Here is a 26,304-nt window from a genome sequence, read left to right on the forward strand (position 1 = left end):
AACTTTGGCTCTTGGTTTCTCTTCTTTTTCTTTGGCACATTGCGAGTTGCAATGGATGAGATTTTAGTTTTTTGAAACTCCAGTAAATCTCCTTGTTAGTTGCACCACTGAGCTTGCTGTTTCCATGTAAAAATTACAGTATTCTCTAACTTTGTATAGCTAAATATTTAGATAATATAATATTACTTGCTGAAAGTACTACTGTATCAGGTTGTGAAAGAAGTCTTTTTGCTTGTAGTACCAACAAGCCTAGACAGTTACTTCCATTACAGTGATGATCACAGCGTGGAGGTTTTATTCTCTCATTTTGTGTCTATCAACACTGAAAGTTTTAGTGTAAATCAGAACCTGCTTTCTGCTACTGGTTTTTATTAATTTTACTTAGAATGAAGATATCTGAAGACCAAGCCCTAAAAAATTCCTTGTAATACTCCTTCATTCCATTTGTGCTTCACAGCCTGCATAGGCCTAGATCATAACCAGCTGCTCAGATGTTAGGCAGAGCTCTGAGAAATTTCCAGTGCTCCTGTGTCTACATGTTTCATATTTAAAGCTGTATTCCCGCTGCAAAAGTTTGCAGGTGTCATTCAGCCCCATCTACAATGTAGTCTGTTTTATTTTTGACAGAAACAGCTAAATAAAACACATCAATGCTGTGAAATATATTGGTTTGTGTTGGGTTTTTTTAAACAAAAAACATTCCAACTTGTTTTGGAGAAGTGTTCATTATTAGTCATTTTACTTTTTGTAGGAGTTCTCTGGAATCTATCCTCCTGTGATGCACTGAAAATGCCAATCATCCAGGATGCCCTTGCAGTGTTGACCAATGCAGTGATCATCCCTCACTCTGGATGGGAAAACTCTCCACTCCAGGATGATCATAAAATACAGCTCCATTCGTCACAGGTGCTGCGCAATGCCACTGGGTGCCTACGGTGAGTACTTCAAAACCTGTGCTTTACCTTAATCATCTTGCTTTTGTTTGAATTGGTATTCCTCATTCTTAGTCATCCATGAACTAAATAATTGGTTTGTCCATCAAGAAAGATGATGACTTTCAGTGATGTGAACCTAAAGTTGGAAATTAATTGGAATACAAGCTTCAGGTCGTTAAAAAACAATCTTTAGAAGGGCTATTGGGGGTTTTCTGTTTTTCTTTTCTTAGCTGTTTTCATCCAAGCTTGTATAGTACATATATTTCCTCTCTTGTAGATTTGTCTTGTTTCTCCATTTGCTAAAGTCAGTATGTTCCCACTGTTACATCAAATTTAATCAGTACAAAAAATGATTAAGATATTCACAAAAAGTAATGTGTCTTAAAGGTTCCAGATGCCATTCCTGGAGTTGTGATAAATATATAAGTAGATTTTTATGCTCTGGGAAGATGAGAATTTCAAAAAGAGACCAATCAATTTAACATTTTTCAACCAAAATACTTAAATAAATTCTTAACAAATATGATAACTATTTATGTTTGTGTTTCAATGTCAAATTTGTATATGCAATGCAAAGGTGCATTTATATAAATATGTGCAATTTGATCTGTCCATTCCTAAAAGTCACTGTAGATGTGAGAATGCAAGTAGAATGAGTAGGAAGAATTTCAGTTTTGACAAAATCTTACTAAAGGAGAGAGTCATAGCAATTTCTGAATTCCAATGCGTATCAGTTTTGTGAAATGTTTTAAGATAACAGGCAGGTTCTTTTTAAGTGTAGATTTTTTTTCTTCACGTATATTGGAGAAAATAATCTGTCCCAGAGATATGAAAATAGATTTGTTAATATTTTTACATAGATCACAGAAAATAACATAGTGAATAGTAAGAGTCAGTAAGGCAATCTATGGTGTACGCTGCATCTAAAGCAGATATACATTAAAGAGCTAAATAAAAAAGTGATAGGAAGCAAAGTAAAATAGCAATATTTTTAATGTATGTGTAGCAAGCACCTTTTTGTCTTTGTGCTCTTTCATCAAATGAAATGTCTCCCTTTCCAAAGTTATATTTGAAAAGTTTAAGGGAAAAAACAATAAATATTATTGACAGTTTATATGCAATCTGAAGAGAATGAAAGATAGAAGATAATAACTTCCATACTGCAAATATGGAATTAAATGCAGTATTGCAGTATTGAACTTCAACCCAGGTGTGATTATGTGAATACCAGCTATTTTGGGGTATGTGACTGAAGCCAGGTGTTTGTACCTGAGTTGTTTTGACTTTTTTTGAAAAGAGTTTATGATATAATTGTGTTACATTGAATTCAAATCACTACCAAAAAAAGTTGCTATAATCGCTAGGAGGTGACAAAAGATGTTACATGAAGACCTTTCCTACATTAAAAGTCTCACATTTCCAGTATTTAATGTGTCTCAGTTAAAGAGCTGCCTCTGAAAGATACTTCTTGTACAAATTTGGAGCTTCACAGTGTCCCCTCTCTGAATGAGCATGTCCAGTGTTGCGCTCCCCTCACCATAAGCTCCATCTTCCTATTAATTTTTCTCAACTGCTTCTCAGGGACCAATGCTCATCCCTGATCCTGCAAACTTCAGTTTTTCCTGCCTCTTAGTTGATGGATTCATTGCACACTGGTCTTGAAATCTTTCTTCTTTCTGTTTTTTCTCTTGTGAGTGTGTGTGCACGCCCATTTGCAAACTGATGTGAGCTTACAGTAGCCTGCAGCCCGGGTGAGCCTGAGGACTGGGGCCACGGCAGAAGGGTACGTTGCCTATGGAACACACACGGCTTTGCAGCAAGGCTTCCTACCCAGCGCTTGATGGGCTGCTCTCACAGCAGAATGGCTTCTGGGCAGCTCGTGCTAAATAAGCTCATATCTGCCTGCAAAAGACTGTGCATATTAGAGCTCCTCAATCCTTCACAGATAGCTGTAGCAGCAGCTCACACTGCTGTCCTGAGCAGCTTGGTCTTCCTTCTAAGCCCAGGCCTTTCAGTCATAATACAGCTTTTTAATATCTTTCGGATATCAAACCCTCACTATTTCCCAAATGCATCTTTCTATCCTCTCTAATGGCTTCAGATATTTTTTTTGGCCTCCATCCATCATCTTTAGATAGTTCCATCCCACTGAGTCTGTGTGGATGCTCTTTGGCACAGCAAGAACATTTGGAGAGGATTGAAACTTATTTCTACTTCACACCAGCGGTAACTTCTCTTGCTTACTTTTCCCCACTGTTGAAAGTATCTCTCTCTATGCAAAATGTCAAATCTGAGATTGTGCAAGAGAGAAAAGTGCAAGCTCACCCCTGAGAAGGTAACTGGTTTCTTCTGTTGAATTAATGTAATATACCGGGACTGTGGACTGGAGGAAATAGCAGGTGTCAGAATTAAAAGATTAGAAAATAATGTGAAAATGGTTGGAGTCTTGCTCTGTTCAGGTGAAATACCCACCATCCTCAATAAACTGAACAGCTTCCACACTTTCCGCTTGGGTCTAGTTACAAGACTTGTAGTTCCATTTCAAGAGCTCAGTGGACAAGGGAGGTAAATCAAAAAGATGTATGTGGTTGCTGGCTGAGGTTGTGCTGTCCTTATTTGCTAAATGGAAAGTCCATTGTCATCTTCCATGGGAGAATTTCTTCTAAGACTTTGGTTTGGTCGTCCTCTGCTGTTTTCTGTTTTTGCTAGAGCTCATTTTGAGGGGATACAGTTAAAATTCATTTGCATTGGGATTACCAGTGACAGTGCTCAGTATCAGAGGAAGAGTAGTGGTGTTCAGGATACTTGACAAATTCGGAACATCTAATGTTGGCAGATTTTAGAGACTTCAGGTTGTATTACATAGGTTTAATGCTAACAAATATGCCAGGAGGATTTGTGTTCGAGGGTTTTTTAAGTCTTCTGTGGCTTTGGTTGTCTGGTGTATTCACTGCTGAAAATGTTAAATAGTATCTGAGAGCTGATGTAGTATAATCCACCCCATATACAACACTAGTAAGTAGTTTACAATGACCATTATACAGGATAGTAAGCTCTTTGTTTTGTGTTTTTGTCACAACAGTATATGAATTATTATTCTTTCTGCTGATCTTTGTTTTCTCAGTTTCTTGATGAGAATTTCTTTACAATTTTTCAATTTAAAAATTTGGCTATTACCTACAATTTTTAGTACTCATGCTTACTCATTATCTTTCTTAACCACATTCTTATGTCTGTAACTCCAGTCACCCAGTAATGCAGCTGAAATCACATGAAAAGCAGCGGCAATAGCAGACGTTCTCCTGTTATTTTCTCTTTTCCTTAAACATGTTATTTACAAACTGCACTTTGCATACTTTTCTGATTTGAAAAAAAGAAAGTATTTTAATACAATATCGTACAAAATAATTTTGAAACAAATTAATAACTGGAACACTTTGAAATTATTTAGATAATTCAAAGATCTAAATACAGCATTATGGCTATCACTTACAAATTTAATCTAAATATTCAGCTTTCATAAATTGCCAGACCTCAGTGTGACATGTTGGAGTAATCACCCAATTTAGTTGCCTCCCTACTGAGATACTAGTACCTTACCTCATTAAGCTCTGGTAAAGTTAGACTTCTTTTTTTCCTTTTGTATTTTAGCTGCGACTCTTATAGTTGTGTTAGGGAAATACTGTATCTTTGATTTATAATTTCTGATTCTCCTAAAGTCAGGAATAGTCAGGTGAAAACTGAATTTGTAATCCCAGCTGTTAATGGGGGAGGGGTTTGCAATCCCCAATCTGAAATTTGAAAATCAACAAGAGAGACATTGAATAATGTTGTCTTAACCTGAAACATCAAGGTTACTTATTACAAAACCATAAATCCCTGTCCGGAGATTTATTTGAAAAAAATTGCAGACAAAAAATTTTCAAAAATTTTTGCCTCATGTGCAATCTCGAACCTTGTTTTTCTATTAATTCAAAATGAATTTAAATCAAATTAATACAATCTGAGGACTTTAAAGAATTTTAAGACTTTACTGTTTTAAAATTCTAATGTGGGTTTAGACACAGAATTGTTAAATTATTTTTCTTTGTTCCATGTTATATTTAATCTTTAACCATACACTGAAAGTACAGGGGCAACTGTGAAAATCAAAGGCCTGTGAAAATATTTTTCTTTACCCCATCAGTCTATTAGAAATTGTATGGGAGTATCATTCAAGAAGTTATTTCTTTAGAAAGCTCTATATCTTTCCAAGCTTCATACTTCGTACTTTCTTACTTGTGAAACCTTTAACAAAATACCTTATTATTTTCAATTATTTTTCAACTGAATAAATATGTAACAAGCTCTCAAAGTAGAAGAGCAAAGGGGAAAAGTGCTTTTAAAACATGACTTGAATAACTGACCCAGTCGTATTTTCTGGATAGATCAACTTTTGGAAGGAACAAATTGCCTTGTTAAAACAATTTTTGTTAGCTGAGAAACTTGAATATCAAATGTTTTCAACTGGTTTGTGGGTGAGTGATGTATCTCACAGAGATTTACATCCAATACATTTGTCTCACTGTCTTGTATCTTCTCCAGTTCTCTTCTAAACATCCAAAGTCTGTTGACTCCTGTCCTTAGGAACTTCTGTACTCTGTTTTTGATAGAACATTCTGCTGCATACTAACAAAATAAGACATGGGAACAGCATCAAATAAATGACTTAGACTGTATTATTTGTCATCTGTTCAGTTTCTAGAGAAATATATATGTACACACATGTATGTGAAACGTGTTTGAGACTAAAGTGATACATGTATTATGTGCAAGGCTGTGGGTGTTTTTGTGTTGTATACATTCAGATATAGAAAGGATGATTGTGGAAGCCATCGTACCTTTCTGTCTTCACTGACTGCTGCAAGCCCTGAATATCTGCTGTTGAGTATAAATGCAGCTGGCTTCTTACCATAGGACCAGGATTGTTGTTGCTGATTTTGTGATTCTCCTCCTGTTAACAGAGCAGTCATGTTTTGTCCATCTCTGTTGATGCTGTGGTGGATATAGAGATTTTGGACTTACCAACCCACCTCAGTTCTCTCCATGCTTTTCTAGAACCTGGAGCTCTTCTCAGGTTCTGACCATGCAATTTTGTCCACGTAAAGCCCACGTTTTCTGTCAGGAAGAAACCTGTCAGAATGGAAAGTTAGGACAAAACTCAAATGAATTGTGTATTTCCACAGACAGCCTCCTCAAGGGGGGGACTGTTACTACAAGCAATTCCCACAAGCCAAAATGGAAAAAAGCACAAGAAATAAAAAAGTCAGTCTGCAGGAAAATGTGTATTTCATCTTTTCAAGAATCTAGGTTCCAGCCTAGAAAAGAGTTACAAACCAATTGAGAAGTCACAACAATTGCATTCCAGTTAAGCCTAAAGTTTTGAAGGTGAATTTCTGCAAGATATTAAAGAGATTGTTCCTTCCTGAATGCTGCAATTGTTCAGAAATGTAGCTGAAATAAAAGTATAATGTTAAGACTCAGAGGAAGAGAGAGATTTTAGTAGGAATAGATCAGTGTCCTCTGATTACTGCCGTAATATTTTTATTCAGAAGATACTCAAGGGAAAAGTACCAACAGAATTAAATGTGTAGTTGTGTCAGATATTTAAGCACCCCACTTTTTCTTCACAGCGTAGTTATTTCTAATTTGCATATTCATGAACTAATTTTTAAGGTTTATACAAGGTCATACTGCATTAATTATAGCAGTGGCATTCAAATAGCACTCTCAAGTATAGTGCTTTTAATGCTTCTTCAGCATTCCTAGTAAAAGCATTATTTCAACATATCAAATTGATGGTTCAAATTCTATATAGCTCTGGAAGTTTGTTCTGGGCTCAAGCTAATGAAAATCTTAAACAGAAATTTTGATTTTAAGCTGATATTATGGAAAGCTCTTTGTATCCTTTTTTGGTCTAAAAAATAATGCAACATAATTCCAGCCACTTTTTATTTTTCTGTACTTAAAAACATAGAAGCTTTGGTGTCATACCTCCTTCCTGCGTCATTTTATCTGATAAAAGAAATGCTGGGCTGCTCTGCAAAAATCTATAATCTTCAAACACAGAACAAACTCCCAATGTATTGATTTTGCACAGAGTTAGCCAAAACATGATCTGTCAACATACATCTTCAAAATATTGTGTAAGTGGTTCCTGGGCAAACAGGGAAACTCAATCATGGGTCAGTGGGGCTTCATGTTTGGACACCAAATAGAAATACTGGACCTATATGTTGAGAGTTAAGGACCTAGCTGAAATTTAGTTCCTATTCTTCAACTGACATATTTTATTCTCTTTAACATGAATGTATGTGGATTATTTCAGGAAAAAACTCCACAGCTTAACTGGGTGTCATACAATTAGAAATATTTACTTATTGCTATGGCAGGAGTGTGTTCTTCCTGTATTTAAGTAATTTACTGTTTCTGGAAATTATAGATCTACATGTGAAAAGAATGAATATGCCTTTTGCATCTTACGATATTCTTAGGCTCAGCAGCAGTGGCAAAATTATAAAGTGTTGCTTCTAATGCTGAATGGCTTATGATGTATCCTAGCCTTAAATGTGGGGGGTGTTGAATATCTCAAGTATATTTGGAAGGACTGACTGTTTTTCCAGTTTTTGATGATTTTCATTCCTTTCAGGTTGAATGCCTACTGATAAGTACTGCCTAATGTGAAAATTAAATGTCCATTCTTATTTGCATAGTTAGGTAGTGTTAATTTACATTTCCTCTGCCAGAGGTTTAAGCCTTGTGAATGTGAATGCTTTGAAGAAAGTAAATAGTTTCTTTTATGAAATGGCTTCAAATTTGTTGTTTGGGTTTTTTGTCATTTCAAAACAGTTTCTATTTATGCAGTAACAAGTGTTACCTTGGCAGACACTGTAATAAAGTCTGATTTGAGTCTTAGTGTCCTGCTGGCTTGATTTCAGCTGACTCTGAAGCACAGCTGACAATGACAGGTCTCCTTCTCACTGGCCAGCTGCGGAGCTGAGTATCACAGTGCCACAGATGTTTTCTTTTTGGGAAGAGCCCCCTAAGCCTGTGTGGTACCACATGTATTTTAGAGCTCATCCATGCAGTCACTGTGTAGGAAGATAAAGAGATGGAGCCTTTTTTTTTTTGGTTGTCTGGGCCCATTGAGAAGAATAACCACAAGTGTCACTGGGAATCAAGGTGTACCTCTGTTGTGGCTTTGTGGACCATCAGAAATCCTAAATAGTCATTTTTGAATGGGTACTTTGACAAGCTCATATTGTCTGGCTCCACAGAAAATATTATTTGTCTCAGCATGAGAGAAAAGCTGATTGTGACAATTCTGTGGCACCACTCATGGTCACAGTGATTGATGATAGAAGATGATGTTTTATTTACCCAAGAAAGATGAGAAACACAGTCATTCAGAGTTTGTTTGCTCACTCAATTCCACAAAAGATAATAAAATAACACTCAGGAAGTTTGGGTTCTTTGGTGCTTATTGCATGGTTTCTATATTGACTAGATTTTCTCTTCCTAAAACTATTTGCATTACTAGGCAGTATGAAAAAGGAAGTTGTGAAAACATGTGGCTCTGAATAGTGAAGGAAAGCAGTTGTACTTCTGCAACTTTCCCTCTTTGTCTCTTGATAAATGGCTTCAAATCTGAATAAACTTTGTCTAGGAATGGGAGATCATTTGGTCTCTGCTCAGTCTGAGGATTTGCAGTAGAGAGATGTATTTGAAGTACACTGAGCTTGCTTCAGCCTTCTGGATAAGCCAGCCAACATCACAGAGTAAACATTTTATCACCTCCTTTCAGAATGTTGTGGTTATGTGAACTGTTGGGCTTCAGGCACAGGAGTAATTAATGCCAGCAACCCAAGTTGAGGCAGTGCTCAAATCTTCTCCTGAGAGATGCTTTGATGGCATTCCCAATGTCTGCAAGTTGGTGAGCTACTGAGAGCTGGTGAGAAATGCTCTCCAGCAGTAAGTGTAGCACTGAAGCCCCAAGAGCTGCAGTCCCTACTAATCACATTCACAAACTTTGCAACTTTTTTCTGTTTGGGAAACATTTTCCCAAGAACTCAAGAGCTCTCCTGATGAAGTAAGTAAATAAATAAAAATACAGCTCCTGAGGGGTGGAATGAAACATGCGGACTGCCAGGCCTGCTTAGTTTGCAGTCCACTTAAAATGTCTGATCTGAACGCTGAAAAGCAGATCATTTCCGAATATCATATTTTGTGAAACTTTACCTAGTGAGTGTTGAGATTATGTTGTTCTTATCATCACTGCAAATCTCCATAGAGGAGTTTTAGCACTTTGGATGATTTTTCATTGATCTCTTTTGATGAAGAGAGGGCAGTCTGGTAAGAACACATTGAGAAATGGAGATGAAGACCACTACTTGCAATAAAATGGATTCCCCCCCCTTTCTGAGAGGATTAGTAAAGTGGACAGGTAATTTGAGGGTAAATTGATGCTTCTGTAAAGACTGAAGTAAAAAGCAAGTGATGTTTTTCACTAATTCAATTCTATTTCGTTGATTTTATCCAATTTGAATATTTCTGTGGTCATAATACAAACTAACACACAAGTGAAGTGAGATGATTTAAAGCTTGGGCAAGCTGGTGCTGATTTCCAGCTACAGCTTACTGAGACACACACAGCATTGCAAACACTGCCTCAGAAAGGCAGCAGCAGCACAAAAGGAGAGGATTTTTGTCTGTTCTGCCGGCAAAGTCTGTGCTAATTTCTGTCTAATATGGAAAACAGGGTGGCACACTGCCCTCTTCAAAAATTAGTTAGAGATACTGGGGGGTTTGTATTTCAGGTGTTTATTTCCTACTGTCTTCCCTAAATTAGCTTCATATACAGTACTTTCAACGTCTTTATTACTGGTGGGACCGTTTTCTTGGAAAAGAAAGAATATATTCAGTAAAAAAAAAATTAAGAATCCAGTATTTTAAATGCATAAGCCTGTACTATAAAAACATTTAACATCTGCCTGAAAGATGTCCTTTTACCAGAGCATATAGCGACAATAAGGAATGGTTTCAAACTGAGAGTAGGTTTAGATTATATGTTAGAAGGAAATTTTTTTTACTGTGAGGGTGGCAAGGCACTGGAACTGGTTGTCCAGAGTACTTGTGTATGCCCCATCCCTGGAAGTGTTCAAGGCCAGGTGAGATGGGGATTTGAGCAACCTGGGGTAGTGGAAAGTGTCCCTGCCCATGGCAGGGAGGCTGCAGCCAAATGGTGTATAAGGCCCCTTCCAACCCAGACCATTTTATGATTCTATAATAGTATTTTTAGCTGGGATTGCACACTCCATCAGACAATTTCTGTGACAAAGTACTTCTGAAGTATTTGTCCTAGTGTAGCTTTTTTACATTCACAGCTCATTTATTTTTGTCATGTAGTCATTTATTGCAGTTAGTTGGTTCCAGCTTCAGTGTTTCCTCTTGAAGGACAGTAGTATTGTGAAACACCTCCTCTTCTCCCCCTGCTGTCATTCATCCATCTTTGTATTGGATTTACTGTGCACAAAAGAGCAATCTTTGGAAAGTGTTTCAAAAAAGATGTCACGAGAGGGCACAATATAAGTATTGTGCCCACACAAATTTGAGTTTAGGGTTTTTTTTTAATCCCCTAATGAAGTAAAAATACCCACTAGAATCGATAATAAAAATAGTTATTTACAAAAAACTTACTTAATTCCCTGTATTCGCTTTATATAATTGATTTGTGCTGAGGAGGTTTTTTAGTTGACTAGACAAATTGATTGACTTTGGTTGATTTTGATACCTGCTGTGTTTGCTTGCCAGACTTCATGTTAAGAAGTGTCTTCTAATCAATGCAAATATGAGGAAATGCACAATTTTTTTTGCACTCATGGTAGTTACTTATGTGTTAGGGTCAGCTGCCTGTGCTCGTGGTTTGCACAGGTGGGCACTTGCAGTCAGTGAGAAGAGAGACCCACAGCTGCCTGGCCTTGGGCACAGCTTATCACCTCAGAAGTATTTAAGTTTCATAAACCCACAGGAATAAGGACAATCTTATTTTTAGTTAACAAATTAAAGTGGGTGGTCATCCTTTTTATAGTCCATGTGATAAAGGGAGCAGAGCAGGGAGTAGTGTCTCTCTTTGTGTTCCCCAACAGCATGACCAAAACCAAACATTTGTGAGTTAGGATAAATATTTGCTATGCACAACAGAAGGATCAGCTGGAACACATTTAAGAGAAGAACCAACAGAGACAAGTTCAGTAAGGAGGGTGCAGCTTTATTAATTTAACATCAAGGATGGTGATGTAACTGGGGTGGTATCTTCTGTGCTGGATATCAATCTGTTTTGGAAACAGTGCAGTCCTACTTAGCCCACTCTTAGATGGAACGGTATCACCCTTCCCTGTCACTGGGTTGCAGAGATTACTGAGGACACCTGGTCCACACACAAGGCGTAAGATCCACCAGCAAAATCAGCAGGAGTGTGGCTGCCACTGGAATCACCAGCACTGAAACAGGGAAGAGGGAAATTCACATGAATGATACCATTTTCGGAACTGAAATTTTATACAGAAATGACATGGGAGTTTTTAGTTGTTTTTTCAAGAACCATGTGTTTGCTTTTTTTGTTTCCTTTACCTTTTAGAGAATTGGTAGTTTTGTTTTTGCCTTCACCTAGGTTATAGAAGAGTCAGCTAAAAGAATCCTTTGGCACTGAATTACTCAAAGATTTCCAAGATGTTTTGTATTATTATTATTCTATTTGGGCTTTAATCAAAAAAACTGGAATACATAAATAGCCGGTGTTTCCACCTTGAAGGATTTCAGGAAAACAAATTGTCTTCCTTTGATTATAAAAGCAATTTATGACTTGTTTTAGGTGTCCTATTTAACTAGACACCTGAATGAGGTACTGGTTGTTTAGAGGCATACTAGTGCTGTATGTATGTCACATTTGTGTATACGAAGATGATCTGTAAATAATCAGTTTGGTTTACAATTGTTTCCCCTGAATATGTAGGTACTTTAAGCACTTTGCTAGTATTATCATCTGTAATGAAAATGCATAATTACTTGCTAGTAAAACAGGAAGATGTGTGCATCTCTAGAGGGGATTGTATGTATTTATGTATTTTTCTTTTTTTTTTTGTACTCTTTGGTCTGAATAATGGGGTTAGTAGAATTTGTTTTAAGGCAGTGGGAAGTGATTGCATTAGCACAAATATTTTATTCAGGAATCATGGCTCCACATATCATGAAACACCATGGAAAGCATTAACTGATTAATTATCCCCCATAATTCTCCAACGTATCTCTGTCTAAATTATAATGCTTACAGTGTCGCTTCTGCTGGGGTTACATTTTGCCTGACCTTATGGCAGACATGCAGTGTAATTACTAAATAGAGGCTAATTTATGTAAACAAATGTTAGTTTTTCATAGCATGAGCCCTATCATTATGTTTTATTGCTAGTGGATGGGTTATGTAGTCAGCCATTCTTCAACGGTTTGGGTAGACCATTATAGTAAATTATCTTTATACTATAAACTAAAAAGATTAGAGTTTACAAAGTGAAAGTAGCATAACCCTTAGTTACTATTTATATTTCCTCCCCTATAAATATGTGAGAACTTCAATTGATCATACTTTAGCAAAGTAAATATATTTTACTTTGTGTGAGGTTACTTCAGGTATTTTCCATTTAGTATAGTTTGGGGGATTCTAATGCAAATCACAGCTTGTATCAGATGTAATCGATATTTTAAAATATGCAGGATCTGGAGGTTATTTAATACTGTGGTAACTGTCATGTACTGACCTTCATCTATCAAAAACTTCTGAGGTAGCTGTCATACAGTAAAAGTAATTGATTTCCATTGTTCCTTATAATCTAAATTACCCTGATAACCCCCATTCTTAAATCAAGTGCAGGAATGTGTTATGAGGATAACAGTGAAACTACCCATCCGTTTCTTCTTGGTTTTGAATAGTACTAATAATAACATTTCCTACTTTCTTTCCTTACTTGTTATTCTTAGATAAGGAAAGAAAGGAGATTGATCATGTTTATAGTGACATCTGAATACCTGGAGTTTTTACTGCTGCAGACATGCAGCAATATTTGGAATGGGTCTCTTGGCAGGCATCTAAACTTATTCATACCTTTCCTGTTTAATCATTTCACATTTACTCCTCTCTGCTGGAGGTCTGTCCTTGTGCTGCTCATTCTTTAGAGTTCATGTATTCAGTAAGAAACAAATTATTAATCAATTTTATCAGTAATAAATATTTGTTCATGCTTAGAATCTGCAATGAGAAACAGAATGTTTCCAGCAGATGCCATTTGGGAGTTTGCTCTGCTTTTTTCATAGTTAGTGTGAAATGAGGTTAGGGACCTCAGCACAGCTCCTGCTACTGTCTCACCTGAAGCAGTACTGCTGTTGCAGTCCTTGATACCCAGGCAGGAAATCGGAATGATGTTGGCAGTGCAAGTGGAAGGTGTCTTGCAGCACTGGGTACGTGTGCCCTGCAGCAGGTTCACATCAGCCAGTAGTACAGACTATTGCATCTGATATCAACCTCCTGTGGTTGTTTACTATACATTTAGGTTGTTATTCTCAACTCTAGTGGCATTCTTCCAAGTTTAAGTTTGGTTGTTAAACATGCCTGCTTAGGTATTTAATCATTCCTCCTAACCACAGCATCAAGGTATCCATGGCAGTCACTCACTCAGTGGATTTTGAATCCATTTCACAGGAGAAAGGTGTGCATGAATTAAAAAAAAAACCAAACAAAACCAAAAACAAGCAAACAAACAAAAAGTCCCCCAAACCACCAAAGAAAAATCAATCAGCTTGCTGGGAACCTGGAAGCATATCATGCTGCTATACTGGGACTGGAAATTATGGCAGAACCACTCACTTGGGTAAACAGAAAGTCTCCTGAAGCACAAGAAGAAACCAGAATGGAAACCTGAACAACAAATGCAGCTTTTCATATTCCTTTAAAGGAATATGAGAAGCTGCATTTGGAGATAAAATGAGGAAGATCAAAGACCAGCAGGAGGTAACTTGGGATATAAAGGGTCACAGCAGGGGATTTTACAACCATATGTATCCTAAAAGGAGAAGGAAGTTGAGAAACTATAAGTTCATTAATGCATGGGGAAGACAAATTAGTGATGGATAAAAGGGAAAAGACTGAAGAACTCAACACCTGTTGTGCCACAGTTTTATCAGGCAAATACTGGACTCGTGTACATTTCAGTATGTTTTAAGAAGAGCAAGAAGAAGAAGCAGGCATGGGCATCAACAGGATAAGGGCTATTTGGAGAAGATACATACATATATATATGTATGCATGTATTTGGATCCATGACACTGGATGGAATTTACCCAAGGGTACTGCAAAAAAAGCTGATTGGTGCAGTTGAGAGGCGTCTGTCACACTGGTGTTTTGGGGAGGTGGCTGAGAAGTAGAAAAAGGCTGAAAATTAATCTGGCTTTGAGGAGAACAGAAACATAGTCTGAAGATCATCTTTATCTCAAACCTCGAAAAAAGCATGGACTACGACTTTTTAGAATCCATTTGAAAGCATATGATGGAGGAACAGTCAGCATGGATTTACCACTTGCAAATCATGTTTAGTGAGCGTGATTGCCTTGTGTGATAAAGTGTTTGTCCACGTGGATGAAAGGAGAATGCTGATGGAATATACTATTCCTTTATTGTTTTCTTAGTACAGGCTGTAAATCCTGACTAAAGCAGCACACTTTTGAAAAGGAACTGAGGTTTATAGAGGACACCAATCTAAATATGAGCCAGCAATGTATTCTCTTTCTGTATGTGGCAGACTGGGATACATCTGTGACCAGCAGGTGCATGGAATATTGTCTCCGTTTTCTTGGTACTGCTGTGGACGCCTGGGCAACACTGTTTCCATGTTTGGGACTACTCCATTCAATAAGAGTTCTCAGAATCTGGAGAGGGTGCAGGGAAGAGGTCACAAGTTTCAGTTTGGGAAGTTCACATTGGACATTGCACTTTTCCAGGTAGGCAGTGCAATGCTGGAACATAGAGGTGGTGGAATGTCCATCATTTGATCACTTCAAGGCTCTCCAACAAAACCACTGACATTATCTGGTCTTGACAATCCTTCCATAGGCAGCAGGCTGGACTCTCATGGCTTCCCAATGGTTCTTCCAACCAAAAATTCTAAGATTACATGAGTGACTCGAATTTCAAGTCAAGCCCCTGGAAAATTGGGAATACAGAAAGTACAAGCTCTGAGACAAAATCTGGAACAGAACAAAATTCCCTTACCTCCTTTCTCATGTCACGGCCATTATTTGTCTTCCCTTGCACTGATCGTGGAGCACTTGCTGACAGAGGTGCGCAGGTTAATGGAAAACAGCCCTACAAACCCTTCTAAGCAAAACTGGCATTCACATCAAATAAATCCATTGTGTGTGGTGGATTCCCACACACACACTGAGTTCTACAGGGGTGAAAAGTGACAGCGTAGACAACACATCACAACCATTCTGTAAAAGGGGTTGAATGAAGGATGCAGAGGCCAATTTAGGTATTGTGTGAGTTCTCAGTGCTTGACTTTCTGACTGTACTGTTCTGTAAAGCATGATACAACAATGAGCTGATTAGCAGTTGCAAGTATGTTACTTTCAAATGTCAGCCAAACAGCTCGAGGAAGATTTGTACTTGAAAATCTTTTTTCAATTATGGTCACATAGGCTAATAAGTGTTAATTTGGGTTCTCTTAATAGACAAGCAAGTAAGTGGTATTTTGATAGTACTTTAAATTGGTATGTACAGTTACAATATTGGACATTTTTAATTAATGTTAATTTAAATAGACGCTTTTAGAATTGCAGTTGCAAGCTGCTTTTTGTATTCTTTACATTAAGATGAAATTACAGAGAAAAAGTATTGACCATTACATTCACAATGTCTTGCCATTTGTAAGTTTCTAAATTCCATTAAATCCTCTTGAAATTGCAACCAAACTTTAAAATTCTATGCAAAATATTAATACTACAGTTCTTGAAGAACTGGACATAGAGGAAACACAGTAGATTTTTTTTGTTAATCACTTTACCTAACTAGTACAACTTCGGGATATTTAGGTCTTATTTTTCAATCTCATTGGTACCTCCATATTTTTCTGGAGTTCCGTGAACTCGTTCACTAAAGTATTTCCAGAACTCTGCTGTTTGTTCAGAGTGACTTCGCCATTGGTCTAAATAAATAAAGATGGTTGCACTTAATCTTTAAAGTAAACTTTGAGAATTTATACTTGTTGCTGCTGTTCCTTCTGGTGTTATAGTAATGATCAACTTCTCAGGCATTGCTATTTTTTTTGGCTGTCATGTTTTGTTCAGTTAACAGGGCAGATTTGTAAATCAAGTTTACAGCCTAGCAGGCTGCCTGAATCTTCTGAGGCAGGTTATAGTGCCAGTTTTCAAGTGGACTTTGGGTTATAAATGTGTAAATTGAAGACCTAGGTGATAAAACTTTTATTTGGGGAAAGAGGGTAGGAGGCATATTGATAGTCATGATGTGATTCCTGTAAGAGGCTGTAACAAATAGCAAAGACAAGTGTATGAGGTTTTGCTGCCTGAATTAGGAATGTTTAGCAGCTCAACTTAATTAGGCATGTTTTGAGAAAATGCTTCATGGTGTGGATTGAATTTCAGGCATTCACCAAAATCATGTGAGTAGCTTTGGCTGCAGCCATCACAGCAGTACCACTGCTCAGCACACATAGTATTTGGAGAAGCCCAGCACATCCCCAAAAATGTGGGGAAACACTGAAGTTGTTTTTTCCATCTGCCAGGGTGCCGCATTCCATGGAGATTCTCAAGAGAATAGATGACATGGATGACAGTGGTGTTGTGTGGCTTAATACCATGATGCTGAGGGTAAAATGGTGAGGCAATAGTGAGGATATATTTGGTGAGAATCAGGCAGGTTAAGCAGAAAAAATTGAAGCTGCATATGGATTACTACTTGTCTGTTGTAACCAAGAGTTTTATCTTAGGGACTTCACTACACTGTGGAATAACATAAAGCAAAGAACTGCAGAATAATTACTTTTCAATAATTCTCCCAGTGAATACTCTCAGGGTAGACCCTGTGTCTCCAGAGGAAGTTAGTGCAGGATAAATACTGCACATGAAATACAGATAACTTTGCCAAAGCTTCCTCCAGTAGAAGAGTTGATGCAGTGTCTAAATGTTCCTGAAGTGTTCAGTGGCACCCATTGGTGCCTGGGGTTGTTTCTGGAGTGCATGTGTGCAGTTCTTCCCTTCCTCTAAATCCTGGTGTGGTGTTATACAGCCAAGAAGTTCCCAGAGCTGTGATCAGAGACCCACTTACCAGCTGCCAGAGCCCAAGAATACCAGGAGTGGTGCCTGTGCCCAGCAAAGCCCAATCACTGTCTGATTCTGATTGCAGTAGGGAAAGGAGGGTGAGCCTCAGCTGAGGCCCCTCCAATACCTCTGCCTCACATGGTGGATAAGGAATTGGCTGGATGGATGCAGACAGAGAGTTGTGGTCAATGGCTCTATCTTTAGGGGGACATTGGTGATGAGTGGTGCCCCTCAGGGCTCTGTCTTGAGGCCGGCACTCTTCACTATCAGTGATCGAGTGCACCTTCAGTGAGTTTGCAGATGACGTGAAGCTGAGCAGTGCCGTTGGCACAAGAGAAGGAAGGGGTCTCATTCGGGGGACCCGAACAAACTTGAGAAGTGGGCCCATGAGAAGCTCATGAAGCTCAACAAGTCAAACTGCAAGGTGCCACACCTGGGTCAGGCAATCACAGAGGTGAGTGCAGACTGGGAGAAGCCACTGAGAGGAGCCCTGCCAAGAAACACTTGGGAGTTCTGGTGGATGAAAGGCTGAACATGAGGCAAGAGTGTGTGTTTACAGCCCAGTGGTGTCTTGGGCTGCATCAAAAGCAACGTAGCCAGGAGGTTGAGGGAGGTGGCTCTCCTGCACTGCTGTACTCTCCTGAGAGAGCAGCTGGAGTGCTGCATCCAGCTCTGGGGCCCCCAAAATCAGAAGGTCATGGAGCAAGTCCCGAGGAGGGACATGCAGACAATCTGCTCTGGGCAGAAAGATAACTCAAGGACAAGGAACTGGAGCATTATTGATACTCAATTTATACACTTACTATCTTGATGGAGTGTCATTTTACCAGAGCCACCTGCTAAGAAAGGAAGAAAAAATGCTCTTGTATTTGGTACTAACATATTTATTTCAGCAAGGTTTTGGCAATGGAAATCTTCTCTGAGCTGGGAAATAAGTACTAAGACTCCTAAAGTTCTGTTAAATAATTTGCAGTCTTTATACCTAATATAGGAAATTTTACTATAATTCAGGGAATTGTGTTTGCACTGTTTCAGAGGAAGCTATGTTTTCGAGTAACTGACAATTAACTGAGAATGGTAAAATAATAATTACAAAATTAGAATGAGTGTTTATTCATAAAAGAACAGGCACCTTTATAAGCTGTAATTATCTTTTTGCTAATTTGGTCTGACTGGCAAACGAAGCATACAGAGGATGTATCTTTTCCCATGCATAGCACCACTGCAGTCAGAACACTGTTAGAGGTGAGGTTTGTTGTAAAAGCAGGTCACATGGCAGCAATACTGATGGTGCTGAGTATCTCTTGCTCAGGGAATTCTTATTGTCAACTGAAAAGTAAAAACAACTGCAGGAGTTCCTCAGCGTAGGACTAATTAACTAGAGACCAAGGCAGAAGTTTGTCACAGCACCAGTAACTTTGTATTTGAAACCAGCTCTCAACTTTTTCTGGTTATTCAATTTGCATAAATTTTTCCCCCACTAATTTTTTTTTTATTGTTGGTGAATTGTGGGTTTCTAGAACACAATGCATTCTGTCTCTTGGCCCAAGAAATATGTATCTATGTACATGTCCTCTTATGTAAGGTGAAACTTGATCAAAATAGGTCCATCATGACAGAAAGGAGACAAAGGTGCATCATGAGAGAAAGGAGACAATGATTCTGCAGAAAACTGCTCAATCAGATACACACAGCTCCCGCGAACTATATTTTTGGGGGAAAGGAAGGGTTGAAGGTGAGGTGTCCTCTTCTTTCACGGCATACAAGTGTTTTGGTGCAATTTATAGGAAGAATCAGGATGAGAAAAATGTGTTAAATGCATGTCTTTGCAGATGGGAGGGGAAAATATCTGAAGCATAGTAGTGTATTTCATGGTCAAGCAAATAACGAAGTACAGAGTCTGATACACACGCAGGAATTTTGCAAACACCTTCAGGCACCAATGCAAAGTTTGAATTTGGGATTTAGTTTAGCAGGAATGAGCAAATTGATTCAAAGGGTATGTATTAAAATGAAAAGGGAAAAAATTAATCTCTCACAATAAGTAATATCTCCCTCCTGAGCAGTTCCTGTGACATACAGCAGAGCTAGGCATCAAAACAGGGCAGTGTAGGGTCTTGTAAGAAGTTTGTTCTGGCAGAAGATCCAGGTTGTCAGATGCCATCCCTGGGGTATCAGCCAAAGGGGTGCAGAGCATCAACAGTAACCCTCATAGCAGAGTTTGTTCGTTGTTCTGGCATGGACTAGGTGGGGGTAAGTAGATTTGTGATAGAGTGATCCCCTTCTTTTTGTACAGGTTGGCCCTGAGATTAGCTCAGTTGGTTAGAGCATGGTGCTGAGCAGCAGTGATGCACAGGGACTCATTAGGCTGAAGGACACACTAGAGGGTCAGTTCTTTCTCCATCCCTCAGTGTGCACATAAAGCTGTTTGGAGATGGGATGATGTGACATAATTTGAGGTAGGATGCTCACAGGCAATTTCAGGTGAACTGTCATAAAAATAGGACACGAACATACATATTTATTTCTTATGCTGAAGGCACATTTGGACAAAGCGTAAGAATTGTAATTTATTATGCATTGCATTATATGTTTTTTACAATTAGGCAATTTATGATAATGAGATTTTTTAACAGGTATTTAGCTCAAAAATTCATAACACCGTGAGATGCTATTACTGGGAATCAGCTTAGATACCTTGATGTCTTTAATGGAGTTAAAGCATAAAGAAAAGAAAATTGAGGGTTGAGATTATTCTAGAAATAAGAAAATGCAATTTCACAGGAACAGGATCGTTTAATTATGTGACTAGAAAGAAATAATATGAGCAAATAATAAATTAATTTTGAGATGCCTAACTGAAAATTTGAAGAAGGAGCTGGTAACAGAGCATTTGTGACAGGATTATGACAGTAAAAGAATTTACATACTGCAAACTAGTTTAGACAAAGAACAGGGAGAAATGGCAAATAAGCAGCATTTCTAAAGATTTTTAGTTTGGTAGGGAAGAAGGATGCCTCTCAGATTTGGAGAGACTCCAGCCAGAGAAATATCAGTAGCAGTCAATTCACTGAGAGCATGAGCAATCACATAGATGGAAAGCATGTCTTCTGCTTTGCTGTGCTGTGCTCTAACTTAATTTGTTTCCGAGCAGCATTTCATACTTCTGATACTAATAAGTGTTCTGCATTGTGACTTCTTATCCTCTGTATTAAAATTTCTAAGTGGCTGATCAAAAAGAGATGAAGCTAATAATCTAATGAACTGATTGGTGTTGTAATTAATTGTGCTCATCTGATTAGTCAACAACCAAAGCTGATTTACCCTCCTTTCTTCTCAAGGCAGTGCACTGATAATGGCTTTTCAAGACTGCAAAATAGATGCAGGAAGGCACTTGAAACTCAGATGTGACAGGGAGATTGCTTTGTAGGTTAAGGGAATCATCTTACTTGAGCAATCACGATCGTATTTGTTTGTTCCTCCAGTTTGATAGGATTGCATATTTCTTGTGTTTTTTCTGGAACCTAATCTTTATTCATAGGATTTTTACAGTGGTAACTTTATTAAATATACCTATTTACACTGTTTCTGGTCTTATTTTTGCAGTTATCTTTTCCACTGAGTTCTAAAACCAAAGCAAGAGAGCGGTATAACTTTCCAGTACTTTGATTTATAAGACCTGAGAAGAACTGCATTCCTGATAATGCTTTTAAGTGTTTCAAACTTAAGGGCAGAGGCAAACAGACTTACTGAGCTTAAGTGTCTACCAAAGTATATAAAAAGAATGTGCACTATGTTGTAATACCTCATCCAAAACTTCTAGGTTTGGTTTAGTAACAACAGTGCCAACTTAAAAATCAGCATACCCAATGGAAAAGTGAAAATCATAGCATAAAAAGTATAATCTTATGTCAAAATGGAATCCAAGATTCATCTCTAATGCCATTATTTATTCTCATATTTATACAACTAGAAAGTCAAATCTGAACTGTCATCTAGCCCAAGTAGAATACTTGTTTTAACAGAGTGAGAAACCAAAATGACATGGTCATGGTATCCCATCCCAGGGTTAAAGTAGTTTTTCCTCATACAGATGCTCTCCTGAGTTGCTATGTCTGAAATAAGCTCTATTTCTTTTTCTGGTTTTGGTGGGTTTTTTTAATTTTTTTCAAGATGTGGCTTTTGTGTTTGCCTAGAAATGCATTCACATCCCTTTATCATCAAACTAGGAGAGCTCATTTCAGCTTCCCGTCCTTTCAAAGTCTCTGTTTATTTGCAAATGTAGAATTACTGGGTTTATACCCGAATCACAGATTTAGCTCCTTGCATCATGTTGTAGAAGGAGTTTGACAGTTGTGGCACTTGACTTTTTACTACCTGTGTTTGGTTGCTCTTAAACTGAATTTGTGTGGCCTGTGGGTCTATGTGGCAAATGGACTGTTTTCCATGTAACAAGCATTCACTTGATATTTAAATGGACTGGTTTTTCTGGCAAACTGACTTCTTACTGTTGCATTTGTGTGTATGAGCCACAAAGGAGACCAAGACAGGGACCTACAACTTAGGCATTAAAGGGCTTTTTTCTTCCATAGTTTTCAGTTAAGAGAATTTAGGGACAGTAGGACTCACTGGAATGCAAGACACTCAAATGACTGAGAAAGTTTTAATGCAGAGATATTGGGCTTCATATCACTTCCTTTTTTTCTTCTGTGAGGTAGTGCAATGACATTCTTTGTACAAAGACTTCTGAGTGTGCTGGAGACCCAGTTCTAAGTGCCTTATTAGAATGGAGCAGAGGATGGCTCCAGAGGGTATCAAATCTCTGGTACTGAGATCATCATTACTTGAGAGAGGGGAGAAAGGATGCACAAATTAGTCCTTTAAGACCACAAGATATTTAACAAATAACCTTTAAGAAGGTATTAACCCAAAGTCTGTTTTTTGTAGGTTTTGCTTTTAGATTTTGTAGGGTTTTTTCCTGATTACAGAAATTATACTTGTGAAACTTTTTCATTGATTTTGTTGTTGTTGTTGTTGTTTAGAAGTTTTATTAAATAAGAAAACTGTTGTGCTACAAAAAGCATCATGCTTATATGTGATGATCTGGTCCTTTTCTATTACTATAGTCAAATATGTCTTCTGTTGGTGGAATGTGCCCACTAGTAGTGACCAATTTCAGGTAAAACCTGGCAGCAGGTCAGGAGTGTATTTTGGCCCTGTGTTGGATCCTGAAGTTCCCCTTTTATCATGACCAACTCAGGCATTGAAGTATTTCTCACTGCATAGAAAAGGGGCTTGCATGTATTCCTGAAAAGCACAAGAGCTACACTGGGATTAAGTCAAGGGGAAAGAGCTGTCAAAACTAAGAGGTTTTTTTTTTCATTTGTTAGTACTAGTTGTTCTTCAGATAAAAAAAAGGTCAAATACATCAAAGGATGGCAAGAAATTTCACACACTGGGAAGGTTGGCTAAATTCCTTTTCCAAGGTTCAGGTACGAATGAAAATTCTTTCCTCAGCTGTTGTGCATGTTACAATTTTGACTGAAGGAGAGTGATTTTTCTTTACAGCTAAAATTGTATTAGAGAAATAACATTCAAACAATTTTATAAAGAGGTCTCAGCACTGTAAGGCGTGCTGGTACACAGAATAATATTTTAGACATAGTAAATTACTGCCTTTTACAGATAGTGTATTTCTTTGATGCTTACTGCAAGCTCTAAAGCATTTTGTCTGCTTCTTTTCAATTGTTCTTAAGAATGCAGTCATAATACCAAGTTTTTCCTGAGACTACAGCCTACAAAAAATAAAAGAGGAGACATTTTTATTCTTGCAGAAGTATTTTTGCTAGGGCAGCTCATGCAAGTCAAAGGCTTTCCTGCAGTCCTGAACAGGACAAACAGAGGCTTTTAGCGGAGAGGAAAAGTAGACATAGAAATGATGTACAAATAATATGAATTATAATACTTTAGAGATTGCTTGAATGGTTCATGTAGAGAAAGGCAATTAAGAACATCAAAACAGACCAATACATAAGCATTTGAGGAAAATAACCTGATAAACAGTAGGTAGAATGAGGTTAATTGAAAACTGTTTATGTCTGATTAGTTTTTTTCTGAATAAGATAACAAGCTGAACAGAAAAATAAAAATGGACTACTTTCCAGTGCTGAAGCATCTGACACAGTAATTTTGAGTTTTCACAGTGATCAGAACAGGTAGCCAGGGAAGAAATGTGGAATGAGACCGGTAGTAGTTCCTCAGGGCGTGCTCCCACTGGCCATGTGGGTGTTTCACTGAGTGCTGGTGGAGGGAGTGATACCTGCATTTGGCAGCCTCAGTGCCATCCTTCTCTACAAATGTGTCCTGTTGCTCTTCAGTCCATGCAGGGAGTAAGACTTGCAGAGTCCTCTGGATAGTGGTTCTGTAGGACAGAAGTGCCTGAGCTGATGCTGGTATTTAATGCTGGATCATCAAAAGCTGATGCTGTTGTATTTACATTCTCGCAGTCTTCAACACATCTAGAGCTCCATTTAGCAACATGACAATTGTAAATGGAGAAAAGTATCTTGACATTGACATGTTTAACCATTCCCATTTTAACCTTCAGAGTCTGTACCACAGCAGGTCTTCCCAAGGGCAGTAAGTGACTCAATACTTCAGCTCTTTCTGAATGAGCAGGTAGTGTAATAAAAGCTGTATAAACAGATGAGCATTAGTGAGTGCAGTGATTTTTATGAAACAAAATACTGAATGTCAGAGAAATTCAATATCAAAATAGAAATTTTATGCAGGTAGGATTTCATTATACCATAATTTTAAAGATTCCCTCAATACACTATGTCTAATTCTGTGTATTGTAGTTAAATAGAATTGCACATCAAATGAAAACACAGCAAAAGAGGAGAGGGGTAGTTAGAATTTTTTTTTTTCTTTTAGATGAAGCTATGGCTGATTATAGCATGAAATCTTACCAAGACTGTTCCTGCCAGAAAATTCGGGGTGGTTTTGGGTTTGTTTTACAGAGATGGTTTCTTTTAAGGTGTTTATTGCAGTTCATGTGCTGTCCCATCATGTATCTTTCAAAACTATCAAAATAGCAAAAATTATGTTAGGAGTCAACTGCTTCACAAATCCCACAGAGCAGTCTTTAAGAACAGTGCATTTAGCCTTAGGATTGGACATGCAGAAGCACAGCAGTAAAAGGCACCTGTTGAGTGCTTGACTTGGTGGGCTAATTGCTCTGATGCTTTGAAAACAGGTACCACCTGAATAACCAAAGCTAAATAACATTGTTATAGCATTTGATAGAAAGGTTAATAACCAAGACTGTATCCACATTAGACTGTCAGATGTTTGTCTAATTAAAAAGTATTCTTTTAAAGTGAAAGTGATACCTAAGGGAGAAAGATCTCACTTAGGCCAAGTTCCTTGTTGATATAGAATGGTCTTCTTTAACTAAGTTGGGCTATTCTAATTAATACAAGATGGGTTTTCACCAAAACTTATGTTATACTGAATCCACATGAAGGATTGCTGAATTCTGACAGCCAGCTAATAGATAAAGAAAGTTATAAGTGTTGCTAAGAATACTTACAAAGAAATCTTGCTGATTTTGGTGATACTGCACTGAACTGTCATTCAAATCAGGAAAAGTTAAAGGGATATCTGTGGCAGTGACTGAAAAATCTATTTTAATTTATTTTTACTTCCAAACTATAGCTGATTTTATATTCACTGAAAACCTAACACTTAGAAACTCTAATAATGAAGAATGAATCATCTTGTGTTTTCTTTGTTTTGTCTCTGCTTTGTTTAAATTTCTATTTTGTCTCAGAAGTAGCTAGTCTTATCAGCTAGTTTAGTTTCCAGCAAAAAGAGATGATTTTAAAAAGTCTTACTGTACAAATTATAAAAAATCAGAATTTGTCTAAAAGTAACAGTAGTAACTAGAACTACTACAGCTAACCTATCTATTCCATGTCCAAAGGCTGCACTGAGTACTTACAGATAAGGCAGTGTGACTCGAGGTCTACTTCACGATAAAAAGCCCCTCAGATTGTATGGTTGCACAGGGTCTGCTGACAACGCTGGGCACACTAGATGGATACATGCATGGTGTTAACTGCTTCATTTTGCTGTCTGTGTCATTGTATTAAACCCTTGCAGCAAAGAGCCTGAATGCTGACTGAAACAGCTGGGAGTGTACATAAAAAGCAAAAGCTCTTAGGGGATCATGTGTTACATGGCAGGCCAGCTCAGAGGATCATCACCACAGCACCCTCTGATGGGACTGGGGATGCCAGCTTGCCCCTGAGACAAGGCTTGGTCCCTGAAGGAGAAATGCTCAGTCTATCAGACAGAAATAGAAACAGGCAGCATATAAAAGAGCACATCTAGAGGAGGCCAGTTTCAGGGTGAGGTTTTGTTTGTTTGGGTTTTTAATTTAAAATTAGTTTGTGTGCCAGTTGTAACTCAGTTACTCAGTATTCTGAGGGCTTTTCCCTTGCTAGGTATCCTCCAGCAAACATAATCGCAGTCACTGTAATATTAATGGGGTTGGTGTAGTTCTTGATTTGTGTAAAACTTTCCCCCTTACTTTGAAAAATCTTTGTTTGGTGGCTCTTATAACCTAGAAAGATGAAAAAGATTGAGGCTTTTATGATTAGTCCCTCTTACACAAAACTTCTTGGAATAATTATATACTTGCAAGGCCTCTGAAGTTTCATGCTGAAGATAACTTGTGCTTTCCAGCTAATTTAGGATATTATCCTTCCCATGTCTGTCCTCTCTTATTCAGTCCATGACAAAAATATTGCATACACTAGATATTAAACATAATTCTTATCATGGGGCTTTGAGGAATACCTTTCTCAATTTCACCATTGCTAAATGCAGATTATTTGTTTTCAACCCTTATCTGGCATGACTGCAATGAGATCTGCAATCTGAA

General features: G+C 37.9%; 1 protein-coding gene across 7 annotated transcripts in view; it reads left to right on the top strand.

Annotated features, from left to right (window-relative positions):
* The window catches only part of CTNND2 (catenin delta 2), a 636,038-nt gene that overhangs the window by 507,405 nt on the left and 102,329 nt on the right, over nucleotides 1-26,304 (top strand). For all 7 annotated transcript variants that reach the window (XM_030971656.1, XM_030971657.1, XM_030971655.1 and 4 more), the window contains one exon: nucleotides 752-935. In XM_030971656.1, coding sequence (XP_030827516.1) covers nucleotides 752-935 — 184 coding nt within the window. The remainder of the gene's footprint in view (nucleotides 1-751; nucleotides 936-26,304) is intronic.

This window comes from Camarhynchus parvulus, chromosome 2 (assembly GCF_901933205.1).
Source record: "Camarhynchus parvulus chromosome 2, STF_HiC, whole genome shotgun sequence".
In the NCBI taxonomy this organism is placed as follows: domain Eukaryota; kingdom Metazoa; phylum Chordata; class Aves; order Passeriformes; family Thraupidae; genus Camarhynchus; species Camarhynchus parvulus.